This window comes from Ammospiza nelsoni, chromosome 3, assembly GCF_027579445.1.
Source record: "Ammospiza nelsoni isolate bAmmNel1 chromosome 3, bAmmNel1.pri, whole genome shotgun sequence".
Classification (NCBI taxonomy): domain Eukaryota; kingdom Metazoa; phylum Chordata; class Aves; order Passeriformes; family Passerellidae; genus Ammospiza; species Ammospiza nelsoni.
Window position 1 is genome coordinate 61,105,926 of NC_080635.1, and position 22,184 is coordinate 61,128,109.

Here is a 22,184-nt window from a genome sequence, read left to right on the forward strand (position 1 = left end):
ACTATTTAAATTGGCAATAACTTAACTTTCCCAAATCAAGTCTGTTTTGCCCAGGATAATAATTGGAAAATGATTTCCTGGTTGTTACTTCGGCCCGTGAGCTGCTTCCTCTTTTGTTCCACTGAGCAGGGCAGTGAGAGAGTCGCCGGGTGGGCAGCTTCAGCTGGCCAAGACCAACCCACCAGAGACACCACTGGGACAGTAAATCAGTATAATTTTATTGAACTGGTGCAATCAGTACATGGTTATTACAGAAGATTATGGGCCCTGTCTTTGCATCTCTGCCATGTTGCTTTTATGTTCTATTGATCTCTATTTTAAAGTATGGCTACATCTCATCAATAGATTGTAATTAGCCCAATTTATAAATCTCTTAAGAACTGACCTTGAGTTTTGCTGTCTTCCTACAGTATTTTCAGATGTTTTACAATGAAAGAACAAAAAAAAAGGCAATTCATTGTTTCCAAAGCCCAATGAACAGTTCACTGTCTATGTGAAGACAGCTTTTACAGGGCTATGGTAAGCATCTTGTAATCCTACATGAAGAACACAGAAAGCAAGCAAATACCTTTCGAGAATAATCTTTAAATTTCAAATGGAAATATGCTTAGATAGCAGAAGATATAACAAACATCACTGTTGCATGAGTTTTAATCTCCGTGATAAAAGAAGAAATCTCTTTAATGCCAAAATTCTTAAATATTTTCCACTGGGAATTTTCTTCCAAACATATACAAGTTTCCCAGCCATGAATCTGAAAGAAGCTTCAACAAATCAGGAGTATGAGTTTCAAAAAAGGAAAAAAAAAAAACCAAAAAAGGAAAAAAAATATCAAAACATTGCAGCTAGATTACTGTTTACATGAGTAAAATTAAAAAAAGAACCACAACAAACCAAAACCAAACCTTTTGGGCTTTTTTCTTGTTAAAGATACCAAAAATGTGATTCAACATTTCTTTCACCATTGCTGGTTTTCATCTTTAACATCCCTATATTTGAGGGATCTTACCTCCTTCTGTATGTTTCTCATCCTTGACACAGGTATCATTTAAAGACCCATTTGGATCGCAGGAACATGGCTGACATGGATCTGGGTTTTCTGGCAATACCTATAAAAAAAAAGATGTAAGAAGAAAAAACCTTCCCTTCAATAATTGGAAACTTTTATTTACATCTTAAAAAGTAGGAGAGAATGACTTCTGTATAGGCAGTTTACACCTGAAGAAAAATGAGACTGCTGATAAATAGTCCATGCAGACTATGACAAGAAGAAAATGCCTCAAATTTTCCCAGAGATTGGATATCATGAAAAATTTCTTCAAAAAAAGGTTAGACAAAATGGTTTGTCTAACATTTGAATGGACTGCCCCAAAAAGTGGTAGAGTCATCATCCCTGGAGGCATTTAAAAGATGTTTAGATGTGGCACTCAAGGACATTGTTTAGTGTTAAGTTAAGGGTTGGACTCAATCTTAGAGGTCCTTCCAACATAAGTGATTCTAGGTTATGTGATTCACTTAAAGTTACATTTGGGATTTTTATTTAGAAATATGTAATAACTTAGATGCAAATATGTATTCAGCTAAAAAAATACCAGGTATACAGATAAAAGAATCTTGTATAATTAAAATAATTAAATGTAACAAAGTAGATTTTAAGCATTTAATACCCAACGTAATATTGACAAGATCAGTTGTTCTGGTCAACATGATTCAAAAAACTAACTAATGCTAGCTAGTCAGTAAGAGAGAAAAAAGGTAGGTAAGTGAAGAAAAGTGAACGTTAAACAATGGAACAATTTAATTTTGTTCTTGAGAGGTTATCTCAAGCAAACTTAAACCTTGGTCTAATATCACACGAGGAATATAAATTAGAAGTCCTGCATTAACTAGATACATGCACATAGTATGGATATACTATACAAATACACACATATATATCAAATCCCTTTTAAGTGGATGATAACTTCAAACAGAGGAAAAAATCCAGTTAAGTGCCCTGCTGTTGAAGAAATTGTTTCTCAGTACTCCTTTTCTCAAGTTGTAAGGCTAAACCTAGTCTATCAGGGAAAATGTAATTACTGCTATTTGCTGATGTTCTCTCTTTGAGGATTGAACACCAATCAGACTAAAGGCCATTATTTACCCATCTGAAAATATACAGATGGGATATAAGCAATTCAAGCACACACTAATAGTGTAGCTGTCTAAAGCACAGGAATGGCTCATATTGACAATACAACCTAATATAAGATTCATCTTTTGACAGCTTCCACTTAGACGAAAATACAGTCTTATACGATGAAATACAAAAAGCAATTTCCACTGCACTGAAATTTAAAGACATTCATGAAACACTGTGGAATTTCAGTGGTTATTAATTCTACATTGCATTTAAAAAACAGAAATTACAGTCTCTCTTTCATCAATACCAAATATAGCAATATTTCTTTGAACTTTGATAAGAAAAGTTGAAATTCATTACTGAGGCAGAAGTTCTGTTTACAGGACCACATCCTCTTTTAAATTAAATTGAAATACTAGCTGGAGGCCCTGACCTCCAGTGCATTCCCTCATATCAACACAATTCACTTTCCTATTTCTCCGAGCGTTAACTTTATGCATTCCCAGCTGCGAAAAGCAACCGCTGCGCTGTAGGCAGATTTGGACGTTAACCTTCACAAAATGGCAGCCCAAGCAGTGTTTAGTAAGGAAAGCTGATGAGGGGGTGGTTTGAGCAGCGAGCCTGGCAGCGGAGGGCGGTGGGAGCGGGCGCTCACCCCTTTGGGCCTGAAGTACCCGTCCAGGCAGGTCTCGCAGTTGATGCCGCTGGTGTAGCCGGAGCAGTTCACACACACGCCGCCCCCGAGGTACTGCCCATGGATGTTCAAGCTCTGGTTTCTGTCTGCCACCTCCTGATCGTAGTAACACTCCTCAGTCTTCCCATGGCAGTTGCATGCTGAAAGGGAAGGAGAGCATTAGCAAATACTTCCCCACTGGGGATGCCCCACTGTTACCGAGGTACAAAAAATAGAGTCATTCAGTATTTTATCACTGGTTCTTTATATATATCGTCAAAGCACATCCAAGCATTCATTTACTACTTCATTTGTCAAAGGCAACGTGGTCCCATTATGAGAACAGCCTGAAATTCAATTGAATTAAGCAAAGTTGTATTTTTTCTCCTCAATATTTTGTCTTGGGGAATACAGAGGCTGACAGACACAGCCTAATTATGATGTTCCTGGTTTGTTTCAGTTTGTTTTTCAGATTTTTTTTTCTTGTTTAGATTGATAACTGAGAAACCTTTTAGCGGTTGCATACACATACAGTTCACGAAGGGGTCATCTAAATTAAAATACAAGAGGAGTTGTAAGGAAAGCAGCACAATGGTATGAGTAAATTAAAGTGATTCAGATAAAATCTGAAAGACATCCTAAAAATATTTCACTTGCACATATGCATATAAAAACTGGGGCAGAAAAAAGGGATTCCTAATCTTAAATCTTCTTTGGACATTTATATCTGAGCTCTAGACTTCAGGTCCAAATGCAAGAAAGATAATCTAATAATCTGTTGCAGTGAAAACGAGGTAGCTCACTGTCCCTTTCCCTGTGGTATTAAACATTAATTTCATCATAAAGAGAAATTCAAAGCCTGTAAAGATTGTGGAGAGGTGTTCTCTTTACATCTGAACCAGATCCCGGGGACAGTGGCAAAAATTCACTGGGGGTTGAAAAGGGTGTGTCTCTTAAAAATTAAACATGAAATTAAATGTACCCTGCCTTCATTCCATAATGCATTCCCAGTGCAGAGAGTCCCAACTAAAACAAAGACCACTGTGACCAAAGTTTACAGGATGCAAATAAGCAATGGCTACTCTAAATATGGGCATATCTCTTCCTTTTTATTTATTTTTAATCACTGATGACAAAATTATAGGTGAAATCCTAGAAATGAATAAACAGTTAGTGTAATGGAGCATTAGATTTTACTATGTTCAGAAATATAAGTGGTATGTGACCTTTAGAAGTAAGATGTTAAAGTTCAATTATAACTACCCTAACTATAATAAATCTGAAAATTAAATTTCCACCCTGTGGTAAGTTGATATCTCAAGGTATGTTTTCATTCCATGTTGGAAAAATGGATACATTGTCTTTTCTGTTAAAAAAAAAAAATCAGACATCAACTTGCATTTTGATCATATAAAAAATATTTTGTTTCACCAAAGATGAACATTATAACACATAAAAATGCCATTTATACAGAAATTAAACCAGTAAATTTTCACGTGATGAAAAACCTGTAAAAAGATTTTTTTTTTACTTACCAGGATAGAGCCCTGTTATTTTATCAAAACAAAACCATCATGATTATAAAAACAACACAAGACAATTTTTTGAATATAGCATTCCCCACATATCACCATGTCACAATAAAATATTCTGAGTTCAATAAAACCGCAACTCGACTTGTAATCTTTCTGCAAAGTGTTTTGAGTCCGTCTAATTAAGTGAATAACATCAAATCAAATGTTATTCATAAACCAACGTGGTTAGAAACCAAATTAACTGCAAAATCACGTTGGACCCAATTTCAGTTTTCAGTGGCAGTTGCAAGAAATTTTCTCCTCTGTGCTGCTTTCAACTTACGTTCACATTCATGCTTATGCAGGAGAGTGCCAGCATGCCAAGGCCTTTGATGGAAACCAGGACAACACTGATCACATGTCTCTCCGCATGTGTTGTGCTCACACTGACAGACGGATTTCTAATTTAAAAGAAAAACAAATATTTACACAATGTGATGATTTGAAAAATCTGTCCATGTACATAATATGCATTCCAGTTCAAATTATGAAAACATTAAGGATGTCTCTACTCTGTAATTCCTTTGTTTATTCATTTGTATTCGTTTATGCATCCTGCATTCATCAAGTGTGTTTAACTTCTATAGCTCTATTTGAAGAAAACAGCCACAAAGCAAAGGAAGACAGCTGGTCAGATAACCTAAGGATATTCTAAGAATACAGGAAAATTTAATTCCAACCGGATAAAGAAAGGATGATGGGAAAGTTTCCCAATAAAACAAATATGCTGAAGTACAGGTAGACCTTGGATACAGGAAAACTGATCTGACCCCTGAAGGAACAAACCATTCCCTGCCCTTCTCTTTGATGCAGTAATTCTGCTGCTGCAGAATAAAATAAATTCTGTTAGCTGATCCAATACAAATTGCCTTTTTTTTTTTATACTTGATAGTATTTTTTGACTGGAAAAGTCAACTTATCATGTAACCTTATAATTGTGTAACTAATTCTATGGAAGGGATAGCAGGAGAGTTTAAAGAAATAATATATGAGCTGAAGTCCAGCCTTTTAGTAACTTTACAGTTCTCCACAGGACCATCTTAGTCTCAGCATGAAAATATTACTGTGAGGAACACCCAAACTCCCTGAGCCACAGAGGCAGCTTGAAAGAGGTAGAAAACCATGCACTTTGGAGAAATGAGAAGTAAAATTGCCTTCCCGATAGGTATTTAGTGAAGGGGATTCTCTGTGGTCCTTGTGAGGCCATACAAGGTCAAACCAGCGAGCCTGAGAAACTCCAAGCCTCACAGGACATAGCATAAATTTTGCAAAACAAGGCTAACTCAAGGACTGTTTCAGAAAAGCAAGGCAGTAAATTCCAGCAAGTTTATTCCTTGTAATGCTAAGGGAAAGATTCTTGCTGCTAACAAGTACAGTAATAATGTTTGTAAGCCCATTTTGGCATGGCTCAGTCTAAAGAATATCACTGGACAGTTAAACCTCCAAATCTCTTCTGGCTTGAGCTGCTTCACTTACACTATTTTTTATCCTGGTCAGACAACAAATACGCATTTGACGTCCTGCAAAACAGGACATCATACTTGTCAAAATGGCTTTATTTTATCTAGTAGCCAAATTATCTGAAGTATGCATTAATCTCAGTAGCAGCACTTATTTTCTGAGGCAGGCCTGATTCTAACAGATGGCACAGAGACAATGCTGCAGCTTCATCACTAAGGGCATCTAAAACAACAGCTCAACACTTGCTGTACATGTCATTACAGAAAATTCTCAGAAGGGTTAAATCAAGGAGTTTGCTCAATTTTTACAAGGATCCATAGAAATTGCTTCGAACCCTAAATGTATTCTCTATTAGCTTTTGTCATTTCTCAAACTTCCTACATACTGGCTTAATGCCACATACAAACAAGATTTTCAGTTAAATCCTATAAAGCTCCTGCTTAAGCGAATAGCACATGAAGAGATCCCACACTGTGGCATGTAATAGTAAACAGGAAATTCACTATTAGTGATAATGGGTGCATAGAGTTGGACAATCAGTAAAACATTTTATTTCTATATTAATTATATTGGTTATGTTTTGATTATATTGGTTTTGTGCAAAAACAGAGAGTTACAAGTTGAAAGATAATGTAAACAGCCCATGATTTTCTTGATTGGCTTAACTGATCATTCAATTGATACTCCCTACATAGCCAATGCACCATTCTAGAGTCATCATTTGTTGGCAAGCGTCAATTAAATATTTGACAATCTTGTTAAATATCAAGAAGGAAAATAAAGACCGACAGTTAGTGCTCATTTCTACAGCTACATAGTGTAACCCAGATTTCTGGTTTTCCTAGGAAACTTCCAATATGAATTATCTGAAACCTATTCTTTCATTTCAGAAAAGTCTCTGCTGACACTGTAGGAATGTTTATTATTCTGGCTGCTAGCACTGTTTCATTCTGGCACTGCTTCTGACTGTTCTTCTAGGTGAAAAACAGACATAAATTCACAGAATGCTGAAGAATATCAATATCAGGGGTTTTTTTTTCTCATATTCCACCCTATAAATAAGACACAATAAAAAATTAATACATACATTGGTCACTGGATCCAGTGGACAAGCCTTAGCATGGCCTGAACATATACACATGCCTCCAACGGAGATGTCTTTTATAGAATAGTAATACTGTAAGACAAAACAGAAATTGAATTGCTAAGTGGATTCTAAAATGCAGGTGCCAAATTGCAGAATTCATTTCTTGTGACAAAACTGTCAGGTCCTGTTTTATTTCTTTTTTGATCTATTACAAATATAGCAGACAGTGTAATCCAAGCCGTGTCTTGATCAACAGATTCAGGCTGAGTGAAAGAAAGGGTGTAAATTGGCACAGCTCCATTTGTTTGAAGTCACAAAAGCCATGTCAATTTATACACAGCATACAAAAACATGAGAATAGGAAGAGGCTATATGCACACTGGATAATGAAAAGTCAAACACTGTAGAATTTATTCTCTTCAGAAAATATGAAAAGGAAAAGTCATGATGATGGGAAGAGGAGAAAATCTAGGAAAAATCCTATGAAACACCTTTGTTCACCTTAGCCGGGTCTAATTTGGGCATTCACTGAACGGTGGAAAGAAGAACTGTTTTTCACTACTGGCCTTTGAATGATCATGAAACAGTCTTTATTACTGAGATTTAAGAACTTTTGACCTGTTTTTCCACCATTTGGCCATTTCTCTTTTTTCTTTGGTGAGGATCAAGAGCCCTAAGCAGAAAGAAGGATACAAAGATATTCATAATCTTATATTACAAAACCTGTGAAAAGTGAATTTCATTCATTGTCTTCTGTTTCCACAAGGGTCCTGCAACATATTCACAGCTGGCTAATGAAACAATACATGTGCTATTTGCAAATTTTGCTATTACAGTGTTCAACCTCTTTATCAGATCAAAAATAAATACATCAAACAAAATGAGAACCCTTATCACTCCTAGTTAAACTTCCATCACAAAGAAAATGTATCATTTGTGGCTACCCTTTGTTTCCTGACAAGGGTGGCAAGTTTCAGTTTCTACTTGATCTTTTGAGGATGCTTCATGGAGAGATCCCACACAGAAGTAACAGTTCTTTGTTGGTTTGAGTAACCAGTGTATTGTCCTGCACTCAGTTTTCATGAGTTCAGAGTAATTTTTCAAGTGCTAATTCAATTTTGTGTTTCTACTGGCTTAGAATCAGATTATTAGATGTCCACTTAACATAGACATACAGGATTCATGATTAATGAGGTTGGAATAGCTGCACTCAACTGGAAGGGATTCTAGGTTGTAAATCCAAAACAAAATGGCTTGTTCCAAACTTTCAGAAATAGCCAGCATTCCCTATTTAGACAAGGAAATGAAAACCAGAAATGGGAACAGAAGATGCAAATTTTCTTAGCATTTAGCCACCACTGACAAATGATATTAACAAAAGAATAATGATACACCCCTCATACATAACAGGACTTATTTTTGTTTTGGAAAGTTAGGTTACCACATTATATGATAGGTTACCATATTATATGATGACCAACAGGAAGTGATAAAAAAGAGGAATATTATATATCCCCCAAACCAGTTTTTGAGAATGCTTAGTAGAAAAAACTCTGAAAAATCAGAGGTTTTGAGAATGTTTAGTAGAGAAATCAGAGGAGAACAAAAAAAACCCAAGAATAATACACAACATTTGATCCGCAGGACAACAGGGAGATATGGCTTAGAAAGGAAGTAAAGACTGCAGAAAGAAGAGACAGGGGTGTGCACACACAAAGCACAGTGGAAAAGATCAGACTATGGGTATGGTATGAGTTTAAATGCTGTATCAATTCTTTTAAGTTGAAGCAAAGCACAAAATGTTTACTGCTACCCTCAATCATTCAAAAATGCTAAAAGTGTTGCATTCAGGCCCTATTACTACTTATAGTACAAGTACAAATTCTACTCAAAGGGAGTGTTCAAGGCACATTAAAGGTAGCAAAGGATTGAGTAGCAGAAGAGACAAGAGATACTAACAGCAAACACTTGCCAAACACCTACATCCAAATGTCTGCAGCCAGAGGAGCTGGGTGTTTACGTTAATAACACCATTAAGCAGAAAATGTAAAATTGCTAATTCTACTCTAGAGAAGATAACAAAATAGAGTGCACAGGGAATTCTCCAACATCAGGATTCTGAAAGACAACAGCAGGTAATCATCAACTCCCAACATTTCCTATGGCAAACAAAGGCAGGTACAGCACCTACAAGTGTAAGGTAACTTCTACACGCGTCTTTCTGCCTTGTCAGAACTTACCCTCCTTGTAACAATGGGATCAATTTCAGCTGGATCTTTGTGTGCAAACATCATTAAATCAGCATTTAGTGTCCGTATCCTCTGGAATCTCAGGCGAATAAAGCGAGCAGAGGTGAACTCCAGTAGCTCACGTGATGGATCATCAGCACTAGGTCGTCCATTAATTAGAGAAGTGTGAATCTGAAAAATTATTAAAGCAGTAAGGAATTACATTATATCAATTTTGTCACAATTAAGCCAACAAATATCATTACAGGCATTGTGTTAATGCATTTATACATGCAGAATAACTTCTTTCCTCAGAAAGCAGATTCCCCTCAAAATATTCCATATGTCCACAGACCTCAGCTATGAAGAGTCTTTATAATACAAACATTTAGAACAAAGGAAAGTCATCAGCTACAGAAAGACTGCATCACAAACTTCATATGTGTACCCAGTCCCTAAACCAAGTGTCCATGCTGCAGGTAATTCACTTGTCCTCCCCCAGTCTGAAATAAGTTAATCATACAACCAAATGGGCTCAGAAATTTTGAGTTAAGGGAATGTATACTTGCAATGGAATTCAGAATTCAACAGGGGTCAGTTTGCACCTCTTAGAGTGATCATCATCAAAAGGCTTTTGAACTTTTGAAATACTGAAAACTACAACAACTAGATGAGACAAAATCAGCATTCATAAGCACCTCTCCTTTCCCACTGTCTCTTTTCACATCTTCTCCTTTGAATCTTGTTCTCAGCAAGGTGAAGCAATTTCCTGGGTTGCACCTGTTTTCACCTGGTCCCGGAGGAAAGTCTATCACTTCTGAGAACCACCATTTTCTGCCTACCCTATGGTTTCTGCAAAGATTACCTCACCCTGTCTCTGCCTGCCCATCCTAAAGTCTAGAAATCTAGCCACAGGTAAGCTCTGTGGCTCCTTTACAGAGACTCTCTGACCCCAGCTGAAGCATCAAGGGCAAGGCAACAAAAAATAGGACATCATCTTCCCCTCCTGTCTTTCCAGCTGATCATGGCACACATTAGCTCTGAATCAACTAAATAAAGCAGATGGGCTGCTACAGAACTGTTCTTGGAAAAGGCCTACATGAAGAAGCATGTCAAGTATAGCAAAATACTGTTAATGAGCACCTAGAGGGAGAGAGGAAAGAAACCATTAATTTTCCTGTATTCTCAAGTGTTAAATTTTAATTGGGGCATTTTTATTACAGGCTGGTACACTGAAAGAATGTTCAGATGCTAAGCCAAATGTGCAGAACATTGGAATGAATAAGAGAATTATTTATTCTTTGCAATGAACATGTGTTGCCTCATACCTCAGAGTTCTGAGTGAGAGGTCAGGCCACACAGCCATTTTCTGTCATTGAACATGGTCATATCACTGCTGGTTTAGGCAAACAGCTGCACTCCAAACCCCAGCTGGGACTCACTCAGCAGTGGCTGCCTCACACTGAGGAAAGAGATTGTAAATCTACTGCTCCCAGGAAAACAGCAGCTCTTGTTTCCTGGAGTTTTTGGAAGTGCTGGATAGAATTACTGAACAACTACTGTCTCACATTGCCTATGTGATACTCAACTCAATTATCTCAAAGGCAGATGAGAATGGTGCCAGACTCTTCAGTGGTGTTAGGACAAGGAGCAAGGTCTCTAAACACAAGAAGTTTCACCTCAGTATTGAGGAAGAACTTCCTTACGTTGGCAATGGTAGAGTACTGGAACAGGCTGCTCCTGGAATCTCCCTCTCCAGAGACATTTAAAACTCACCTGGGTACATTCCTGTGTAACCTGCTCTAGCTGACTGCTTTGGCAGGGCATTTGGACTAGATGCTCTTCAGAGGTCCCTTCCAACCCTAACAAATCTATGATACTGAGATTTTTACTGCCAAGAGGGAGACCGTATACCTCATCACGCCCAGCATTCTGCTCCACTGCATCTGCAGGTACACCAAATCACTGGGAACCACTCTGCCAGGAGCAGCCACCAATTATACCTTGCCTGTGTATCAATCAGCACCTCCTGGGCTCTGCCACGTTACCTCCAGGAACAGGTGATGCCACTTCCTCCTACTCAGATCACAACAACACAGTCACTGAGCTCTGACTCAGCTCTGCTCCTGACTACAAGTAACTAAAGGACATGGCTGGAAACAAACAGAATAAAACACTGTGAGAAAGACATGGTGCAAACAAAAGGTTATAAAAAACCTCAGAGGAAGCAAGGAGGAAGTCCTGAATGAGAAATGTCTGACTACAAATAGGACAAAAGCACATGACCACAGAACTGCTCAAATCCCTGGTGAAGAGAGAGAGAACATGTGTGGAGAGAAAACTTCAAAGGAAGCCTGAAGAGGTGGCAACAAGTCAAGTGGAAATTGACAGATCTTTCCAAATGAAGGAGAATTTTAGCAAAAACACATGCCTGAAGACTTTTTTGCATAATATTTACTTGTGAGCAAGGAAACATATTTCTTCAGAGTATTTTTTCACACTATTACTGCCTTCCTTTAAAACAGGATCCAAGAGATTTCTTTTATACTGCCAGCAAACATACATGGATTATGGTTTAAAGCAATAGAATACTAAACACTGAACTGTGATATTCCAGAGATAAAGCAGAAATCAATCTCAAGTAGTGCCTTGCTCAATCTGATAGAACAATAGCACCAATGTTAGCAACAATGATAGCAACAATGGCAATAATAAGCAGCATGGCAATCTGACTATCTCTTCAAAAAGACAAAAATAAAGATTTTGGGAGGGGGAGAGAAAGATGCAGGTGAAATCCCATGTATAAAAAGTACCCACAGAGTACTTTAAGGTATTAATCCCAGACACAGCTTCACCTTAAATAACACAGTTGACAATCAGCAGTCATACCTTTTGATTATTTTAAAAACAACAAATTTAGTCTTCGGACACTGATGGGGGGAAAAAAATCACCTCGTTGAAATGATATTTTTACAGAACTAAAATGTAAGTTAACAAAATAACACCAGAGATAATAATTTTAGAATAGACCCTATTTTTGAAAGGATTATCTGCCAGTAGTTCATCTATTTGGCAAGGCTAATCTAGTAAGATGATGACTTCCATTTATATTATTTTTAAGCTTTGTCTTTAAATGTTTCACAATTTAATTTTAAAACAACAAACAATTAAGTACACATAATTATTGAAATGCAGCTATGTCCTGCATGAAATATGGCATCTACTGAAGTATGTACAGCAAAATTACACTGGGACTAGAAAATTCAAAACTAGATAGTTTTGTCAAAGTGAATCTGAAGTGAAAATTTTACATTGGCAAAATTAATTACTTTAAATTATTTCTCCTCCTATAAACATCTGTGATGAAATCATTCATTTCTTCCTAGAAACGTGTAGAATCAACTTGAAGACTGTCCAAGTTCTTCCTACTCCTTGAAGAGAGAATAAGGAAGAAATTAAGAATACTTTAGGAACATCTGCCATTAATCAGAAAACTCCTCCCAGTAACAGTCTCAATTTAAAGAAGTTTAAATAGGTTTAGATTTATAATATTTTCAATATGACTCTCCCAATGAGAATCACTGAGATTTTCCAGAGCACACTTACTCTTTTCATCTCCCTCCACTATCTTGTACCTGTTTGAAAGACACTGTTCCCAGGACAGTACATATTCAGTCAAGACTCTAATGCGGCCCCTGCCCTCCAAGCATTTTTGAATTAGACTTGAAAACTGTCCCAGTGAACACAATCCTCACTAAGCATCCACATAAGATCATAAACCATATAAGATCATCACAGTGCTCCACACACAGCTCCAGTGAAGATTAGCCCCCCTTGCACACATCAGCCACAGCCTGAGCTAGCTGTGCCCATGCTGCATTGTGAGCCACTCCACGGTTCTGCAGCAGAGCACGGATCCAAAGCTCAGTCTTCCAGGAAAATATTAATACTTTACACTGGGCTGCTACAACTTGGATAATCTAAGTCCCCATGGGGGAACAATGTCAAGTTCTGTTCAGGTTTTATGGACAACTTTTATTTACCATTTCCAAGATTGAAGTAATAATCCTAGTTCTGGGTTCTAAATGAAAAATACTTCAATTTCAACTAAAGAATACTTATCCTTAACAAGGCATTTGTCCATGACTATATTCCAACAAACAGAATCTTCAGGAATCTCCAACAGAGGCCAGAAGAAAACAGTTATGAAAGACTACAAGAAACAGAGCATTTCAAGACTGATCCCTCTAACACAATATGATCACTTCTCTGACTAATCAGTGTAAAGGCTTCCTGAGCTACAGCGTGAATCTGAGTCATAGTATTTAATATCTACCAAGTGCCCTTTTCTGTATTAGAGTTCTATTCTCTTTTTCAGCCATTATGTTTTTCATCACTACATACTCTTGTCCCAATGTGTGGAAATTGCTTCTTAAAAAAACCAACAAACATAACTGTCACTGGCAGGGTTGTTCTTTGTTTGTTAGTTTTCTTTTTCCTTTTAAACCTGGAACTCATAATTATTTAATTGAAAGTATTCTAATTTTTCGTTTCAGAAAATTGTGAACAGTCAACATATTTTAATTTTTAAAATTCAGTATGATGATAAATCAACTTTTTCTTATCTGAGAACTGTGGAGGATGTTACAAGTTCTCTGCTCTGAAGAGAATTTATTCTAAGACTAGCCCATCAGCATTCATACATAATTCTTTTTTTCTTCTTACATTTATTACTCTGCTTTTAGCAACACTCATTTTCATATAGTATTTTTCATGTAGTCTCATAAGCTGCTAATAGAACAAATTATCTTAAATTTCGTATTACCAACAAATGCTGTTATTACACAGTTTTCTGATTTTTTAGATTGCCTGCAAGAATGCTGAACAACAGGGACACTACCAAATACATTCAAAGGACATCTCAAGTACATTAGAATCTCTGGACCATGTCAGAACCAAAAGACCAATCCAGCTTGGCAGTCTGCCTCATACAGCATCCAAGCCAGCATGCTAATAGTAAGATGAAAGCAAGCATACATAATACTTCCTCAGGGGTTTGCTGAGCTACAGGTAATTTCTATACATCTGGTAAGCCTCAAAGTATTTCCATGAACTCCATCTCACCTTAATCCAAGTCACTTTTTAATATCTACACCATGACTTAATTAGGATTTTCTCATCTCATTTACATGTTGTAGGGAAAGAGATCCTTCCTTTGCTAGTTTTAGATCTGCCTCATACTAAACTTACTTAACACTTCCAGTTCTGAAATTGGAACAAAGAAACGTATCTTTCTACCAGCTCTATTCTTCATTTCATTTCTTTACTACTAATTAGCTTTGCACAGGTATCAGCCTTCCAGATCTGTAGTTTCCCCGGATGACTAAAGAATGCTACTAAAAAAATAGTATTTCATTTAACGGTCCATGCTCCTCAGTTACTGAGAATATCTGACAGTGAGGAGTTAAATAACAACTGTTATAATTCACCTATTTTAGCCTTGAGTTCCTTCTCACTATTCAATTTGTCCATTTTTTCTGCACCTCTTCAGTTAACAATCTAGTTTGCAACTGTTTCTCCAACTCCTCTCCTGTAAATAATGTTTCCAGTGCAGAAACCCTTCTGACAGTCTCTATAGAAAAAAACTGATTCAAATCATTAATTTAGTTTTTCAGCGATGACCTTATCTTTCTTGAACACTCTTTGATCATCTCTCAGCCCACCAATTCTCTGGCAGATTTCTTGAATCTGATGTGTCTGAAAAAAGGTTTACTTCAATTCAGTCACTCAGAATCTTTTTCACATCTTTACTGAAGTTTATCATTTCATTTGCTGGAACTTATTTTCTTACTTCTTTGCCTCATTTGCAGGAAAAGATACAAATAATACCAGTTAATTTTAATATCTATTATCTTTCCTTGTTTTATGCTTTAAATATGACGTATGATTTCTGGGACCATTCTAAAATGTAGCATGCATGTGTGTGTAATTACATAGTTATTTGACAATTAATTATTTGGACCGGGATCAGTCCTCTGTTTTCAACTAAACCATTTCAGCTGCACTGAGAACATTCAGGTTTTTAAGAAATACTCTTTTGCACTACATTTTATTGTGACACCTAGAGAGTCTGCCGAAGGGTTGTAGAAGGTTGATATTATATTCTTAGCCTTCCTTCAAGAGGAACAGCTCAGTTCCACACCTCTGGGCAATTGCTGATACAACATTAAAGCAATGCTGTCCCAGTTTAGGTGCTGAATTTTAGTTCACAGCAATCCAATATACCATTTTATTCCTGCTGACTTTCTTATGTTATTAAATCTATAGTGCCTCTCCTCCATAAGTCACTCAGTTGTTCCTACACAGCTCCTTGTTTCTGTCATGCCTATAGTGTCATGTTTTCCAACATCCTTTAAAGGCTGGTATTAATTACCAAGGTAACCTTTCTCAGTCGCTGGGTCTGGATACTAGGATATACTTGGATCCATCCAATCCTATTCTGTAACAAGGACACCTGAAAGGGCTGGCAATGTGCTCCAGCCAGGTGATGATGAGACCTACAACTAGAATTTCACAACACATTTCATTGGGTTTCTGCAAGGAAGAAGTGACAGCCTAAGAAACTTTTTGCTATTTCTGGCAGTAGATAATTCCCATATACTGATGAACAGTGACTTATTTAGACTTGACTTGCAATAAGTCTTCAGGACCGAGGAAAGCATTAACATTTAAAAAGTATTTGATGGGGTGCAGGTTAACAAAATCTCCCTGGGACTTCTCAAGTCTAAACAAACCCTGTCCTCTCAGCCTCTACTTACAGACAAGGACTCCAAGTCCTTGTCTTCCCAAACATTTCCTGGACTTGTTCCAGCATGTCCATGTCTATCTATTACTGAGGAGCCCAGAACAGGACTCATCTCTTCACGTGTGCTCTCATCACCTCCCTCAAACTGCTGGTGACTCTGACTAATGTAGCACAGGACACTTTTGGCTTTCATTGCTTGCAAGGGTACCTTATGTACCACTTAGTGTACACCCCTACTCTCACTCAGCTTCCACCCAATACTCCTGGGTTATGTAGGTACAGCTGGCTCACATCTCATTGAACAGAGCTCTCAGCCCACTGCTGTTAGCCTGCATGCTACCAGGCACTGAATTGTCATGCAGCTGCCCATCAGCAGGCAAAGAAGGGGCCCCTCTCCTGGTGTCAGAAGTCACCAGTTTGCAGCCTTCACCATCAAGGGAATCTCCATTTCTGAAACAACAGGCAGAGACTCTGCCTGCCTCTCTCTTGTACAGTTGTGGCTTCAGGCTGCAGAGTTCCAGATAAAACTTAGTTACTCACTTTTGTCACCTCTGATACTGTGCGGTCTAATGGATGTCTACAGACATCCTTCTGCAGTCCTTTACTTGACACAAATACCCAAACATATCACCCATTCTGCAGGCAAGGACCCTCTCTTTCTCCCTCAACCTCAGCAAGGTCCAGACAGTTCTTGCAGTCTCAGAGGTTAAAATCTACATCCTGGCTCTGGAACTCAGCCTGAGCTGAGGGCTCTGCAGAACTGGGGGAGTTGTGGCAGCCAGTGCTGAGGACTGTGCCCAGACTGTGCCTCAGCACCATGGCTGAGCACCTAAAACCACTCTTTCCACCCCTCCTTCTGTGTATGTTTCTGGCATTAACTGATATCCAAACCTGCATCATATCAGCTGCCTCTGTTAATGCAACAGTGAAAATGCTGCCATTTGGCACTAATGTGTATCATCCACTGCTGAGTTACTTAAAAATAACACACTTAAACAAAGTTTTAAAGAATTTTAAGTATGTACCAGGCTCTCATACAAATTTAAAATACCCATGTATTAATCCAAGTGGTGTATTTTTCTACTTAAAGCTTTGGTATTTGAAGCCCATTACTTTGCCAAGCAATTTGAGTGCAATCAATCTCAAGCTGTTTGTAGGATATAAAAAACCCCAGCTGTGTGGCTGTGTGACATGGAGATTTTTGCTCACTTTCTTTTCAAGAAAACGGCACCACTAACCAGCATGCTTTTCACTGATGATAAACTGGAAGACTTAATTCTTTCATAAAAAGAGAAAGCTACTTAGTGTAATTTGTTACAAGGATGGACTGGGAACACGATCCTACAATAATTTTGGCTAGTAGTGGTAAAGAACTCCCTTTGTTCAAGTACTCAGCAGATTATTTTGTACATTATATCAAGACTGTGGGCTTCAATCTTGGCACTCTGTGTAAGGCAGTGGTCTGACCCCAAACTATTGTCAAGAAAGGTCAGTGTCTCACTAAAGTCTAATCTCTGAGAGCAGCATACAGGAAAGAAAACTTTTTGTCCTGCACAAGAGATCTTGCAACTTGATAATCAGGAGTGGAGAAGACAGAAATGTCAGCATTAAAATGATCTAACGGGAAAAGTACCCCATGATTTACATTCTCAAGTTATGCAAGCACATCAATATGAAGATGAACAATGCTGAAAATAAATTTTTCAACAGGTGATTCAGTAGCTCTCATAATTCTCCTAAGCAATACCACCTTTAATTATCTGTTGCAAATAGCTCATTTGCAGTAGATGGAAAATTACTGCTGATTAATTAATCTCTTGGTATCTCATATTTAATCCCTAAAGACAAAATTTCTGTGAGTTTTCTTACTGCAAGACCTAATCTATCATTAGAGTTGATTTCACAACTGGAATGGAAGCATATGCCAGAACTCAGCATCCAATTTTTCTTCATAAATACATATTTATAATAATAGTGTATAAGAAATGGTATATTTGGCAAATTTTGCTATATTTCTAATAAACATCTCACTATCTTAATAAATTAGTGGTTTAGTAAGTGAAAGCACAACTCCCTTCTGTGCCTCACTAATGATTACAAGAGCTGCTTGAAATGCAATGCTTAAACTTGCATTAAAATGTCAAGGGCTATGCATGTCAGATTGTATCTCAACTAATTCATTCCCCCTAAGAATACAGGCAAATGTCAGTTTAACAAACTGTTTAGCAAATACTATTGTGTCATTGACATCTATACCCTACAGCTTAAACTAAATAGGGCTTCATTGCTTCAGTTTTGATTAACTTGCTTTTGTCATTTTTCTCTTTCCAATTTCACTTGCCTATTCAAGCCACTGCTTTGTTATGGCTCCTGAAATTCTCATGCTTGTCATTTTTGGACAAAAAACAATTTGTCAAACACATCATCTTGCATACTTGTAAACAGACTGCTCATTGTCAGAGCAATAGTTAATAATAAATAACAGAATAATAAGAAACTTGATTACCTTGAAAGTGTATTTATATAATGTCGAGTTTTTATTTTCTTGTTGTAACTGTTGTACTTAAGTAGAAACATTGCATCGAGCTACAGTTTTAGCAACAGTTATGCCTACCACAGTCCATGGGGACTCAGACAAGATGCAAGGCCTGCAATACTGTACACAACCATGATGGTCTGTGCTCTTCTGGCTCGTCTAAGTGCACTTAGAAGTGAGAATTCATCTCTTAAGACAGCAAAAAGGTATTTTGTGCTGATGCCAATGGCAACTCAAGCTGCAAAGCACGAAAACTATGTTAGTCTGAGTTCTAATCAAGCAGAGGTGAAATACCTAGGCATTACTGAGTTAAACATGATCACCTCTTTGCTTAAAGGATGAAATGTAGTGGTCTGTTAAACATTCTCCAAAATTACTCAAAAAACACATTAAAAGCCAAATTATGCTATTTTTTTAAGAAAGCAGTGAAGTGACATGACATTACAAAAAAAGTGTATTTTTTCTTTACTACTCCTCAAAATAGTACACCTCTTCTTGGTCAATGACCATAAATGAGACAAGTAATTTCAAATAAATAACAAAAAAGGAAAGTTGTGTTTTCTTGGGCATTATAATAAAAAGCATTCTCATCCTCAGATTTAACTAAAAGGCTTCTAAGTATGCAAAACCAAACAATTGTCAAAAAAAACCTCACCCAAACAACACCCATCCCCACTTTCTTATCAACATTTTATGATTTCCCTTATTCATCATTCAGCACGATTATCCTAAAAACTCATGGCACTTCACACTATATTTTCCCTCCTGAATGAGATACACTGTGGAGTGCACCGTGGAATTACAGACAAATTGCTGCCAGTACAGTATCGTGACCAGTAGAAAGAAAATCCACAGGAACTTTTAACAGCTGTAAGCAGTTGCACCCTGCTGCCAAAAACAACTGCTGATGTAAAAGAGGGAGAATGTGAGGATTTAAGCTGTTCAAACAGTAAACAAGTACATCTGCTCCTGAATGTTATCATTAAATAAACTGTGGTAATATGCTTTACATTGATGCAATGTTCTTGTTTTGAACCACAACGCTGAAGAATTTTAGACTAAAGCCATTTTACAAAACTTTTTTCGGGTTTTTTTTTGTGATGGAAAAGTTCATCACAATTACTGTATAGTGCTGGACTCAAAGTTCTAGCAAAACCTGTGTCATGTCATTTGGAACATAAACTGGTGACTGCTTTTGAATACCAGCTGGGATGCCTGTGAATGGTAAGCATTCATTTCCTTTAAAACCATTTATAATGATTTAAAAAGAAAGATTAAATAGGACATTCAGTTGTAGAATACAACAAACTTTGATATCTCTCCAACTGTGAACCTGACCTATTCAGACTTCAGAGATATTTCACAGCAGCTACTAAAAGAAAAGTCAAGGGAGGGAAAAAATCCACTTCTGAGTAGCACAGAATGAACAGTCCAGGCCAAGAATGTAATCAGAAATCTGTAAAACACAGGAGATTAAAGAATTATGTGCATGAAATGTGCATTTTGTTCTTTGCTTCCATCATGATTAATTGTTGGAAAGTTACAAAAATAGTAGTGCTTACTTTAATTAAAAAACCCTACACTTTGAGGGTTTTGTCAAACTCTCAAATGCCTGGATTTTTCAGATTTCAGTTATGATACATGATTTAAAATGACTCGTATAGTCAACTATTGTGCTGGTTTTTGCTTTTCTTCACAGTATCTTGTGTGAGGCTGTGCTTTGGATCTGTGATGAAAGCAGCATTGATAACAGAGATATTCCAGCTAGTTCTCACCCTGCCTCCCTTGGTGAGAGTATGGAGGTGCTTAAGGGGTCAGCAGGGGACACAGCTGGGACAGCCGACCCCAAGTGACCACAGGGATATCTCCCACAACGTGACTGGCAATAAAAGCTGGGGAACAAATCTGCCACGGCCTTTAAACTGCTCTTTTGGATCTGCTCTTCCTTCAGAAGATCCTCCAACTTTGAAAACAAAGAAAAGCTCTACTGTGGCTACTTTGTTATGTCCCTCCGTAGGAAGCTCAAGCCACAGAATCCACCTGCTATGGATTTGCTGTCCTTGGCCGGCCTCTTGTATCTCACTTGGCTAGCAGCTTTATTATTCTGATGTGCTTGAAAATACTTCTCTTTGGATTTTTTTAGGCCTCCTGCACAGACATTTTTTTATAGGAAAAGGCAGTAGTTTGGTTCTTGACTCTTCTTTTGCCTTACCACAATTTTATGGTAATTTGCAAAATTCCTATTTTCCTTGCTTTTAAATGATGTCTTTAATGCCTATTAACAGTTTCTAATGCCTATTAACATTCAGGTATTTTATGCTGCTACCTTTTTGGATACTCTAAAATTTATTCTTTTTTTGCAAATAGCATGCATAAACTCCTACATATTTAAAAAGAGGATATATAGTAATATATTTCTACCCTCATAGATTGCTTTATAGTTTGTTATTCTCTTTCCAAATTTTCTTAACATTAAACAGTGAGAATATAATTACCATTTTACAGAACAGTCTTTAAATAACAGTATTTTGAGCCATCCTGCCTTGCACCTCTTCTCACAACATTTTGAGTTGCATCCCAAAATCTTAGTTGCACCATTACATTGCTTCTTGAAAGAACATTCAAAGGGATTTGAAAAATCAGTCTTTGTGACAGTTACCTAGCCTATGGGAAGCTAAGAATAATTTCCTTTTTAACTATAGTGGGTTTTTTCCTTTCTTTTTACTTCAGAGCCTCTTTATGTAGTCTCACCACCTTGATTAAGTAGTACTGCAGCCCTTACTTTTCCTACTCTTCCTCAGGTATGATATACCAATTTTCTTTGACAGAGAGTTGTTTGCTGAGACAGTCTGTCTACTTAGTCTATTTATCCAGACTATCTCTCTGCTTTCTTCATTTAAATGTTCTTAACTCCAGACCTCAATCAAATAATTTGATTTTTGAGTAGTTTGAATTTTGAGTCATTTTTCCATTGGTCCACAGCGTTTAATTGACTAACTTTCCTTCTATTGAATTTATGTAACATTTACCATTTAAACTGAAAATTCCAGGTAAACTATGCTGCTTGGTTTCTCGTCCCTTCCCTTCCCTTCCCTTCCCTTCCCTTCCCTTCCCTTCCCTTCCCTTCCCTTCCCTTCCCTTCCCTTCCCTTCCCTTCCCTTCCCTTCCCTTCCCTTCCCTTCCCATATCTATATTTGGCCTCAGGCTGATATATTCCTATCTCCCTTCTTCAATGAGATTTTAGCAATTAAAGTTACTCCTTCACGTAGTCCACCTGGATTTTAACTAATTTGTCCTTTATAAAAAATAATTTTTTGACAATTAAGCTATTCTTTTGCCTAGTAATTTTTCATGGTAACATCTAATAAAAAAAAATAAAAACCAACCAACCAATGAAAAAAACCAAAACAAAACCCAACCAAACAAAAACAAACAATAAAACCCGAGCCAAAGAAAAAAAAATCCCCACCCGCAATGGATCTTCAGTTCCTCTAATCGACCAGAAAACAAAAACCCCTCACCAAATACCTACTACTCTTCTTTAGCTTTCAGAATGAAAACTATTACTGTCCAAAACTCTGCTACCAATCCCAACAAGAGAAATTTGGGTCATTCAAGTAAATACCATGACATACCAGTTCCCTTTGGAATGCTGAAAGAGTATATTGAGTTATAAACTACATTTACAGGCATGAATA

At 37.3% G+C, this 22,184-nt stretch overlaps 1 protein-coding gene across 1 annotated transcript in view; it reads right to left on the bottom strand.

Moving 5' to 3' along the window:
* LAMA2 (laminin subunit alpha 2) overlaps positions 1-22,184 on the bottom strand; it is a 335,803-nt gene that overhangs the window by 205,115 nt on the left and 108,504 nt on the right. The window contains exons 5-9 of the mRNA XM_059468183.1: positions 9,158-9,337; positions 6,918-7,007; positions 4,653-4,770; positions 2,778-2,956; positions 1,010-1,109 (exon numbers count right to left, since the gene is read on the bottom strand). Coding sequence (XP_059324166.1) covers positions 1,010-1,109; positions 2,778-2,956; positions 4,653-4,770; positions 6,918-7,007; positions 9,158-9,337 — 667 coding nt within the window. The remainder of the gene's footprint in view (positions 1-1,009; positions 1,110-2,777; positions 2,957-4,652; positions 4,771-6,917; positions 7,008-9,157; positions 9,338-22,184) is intronic.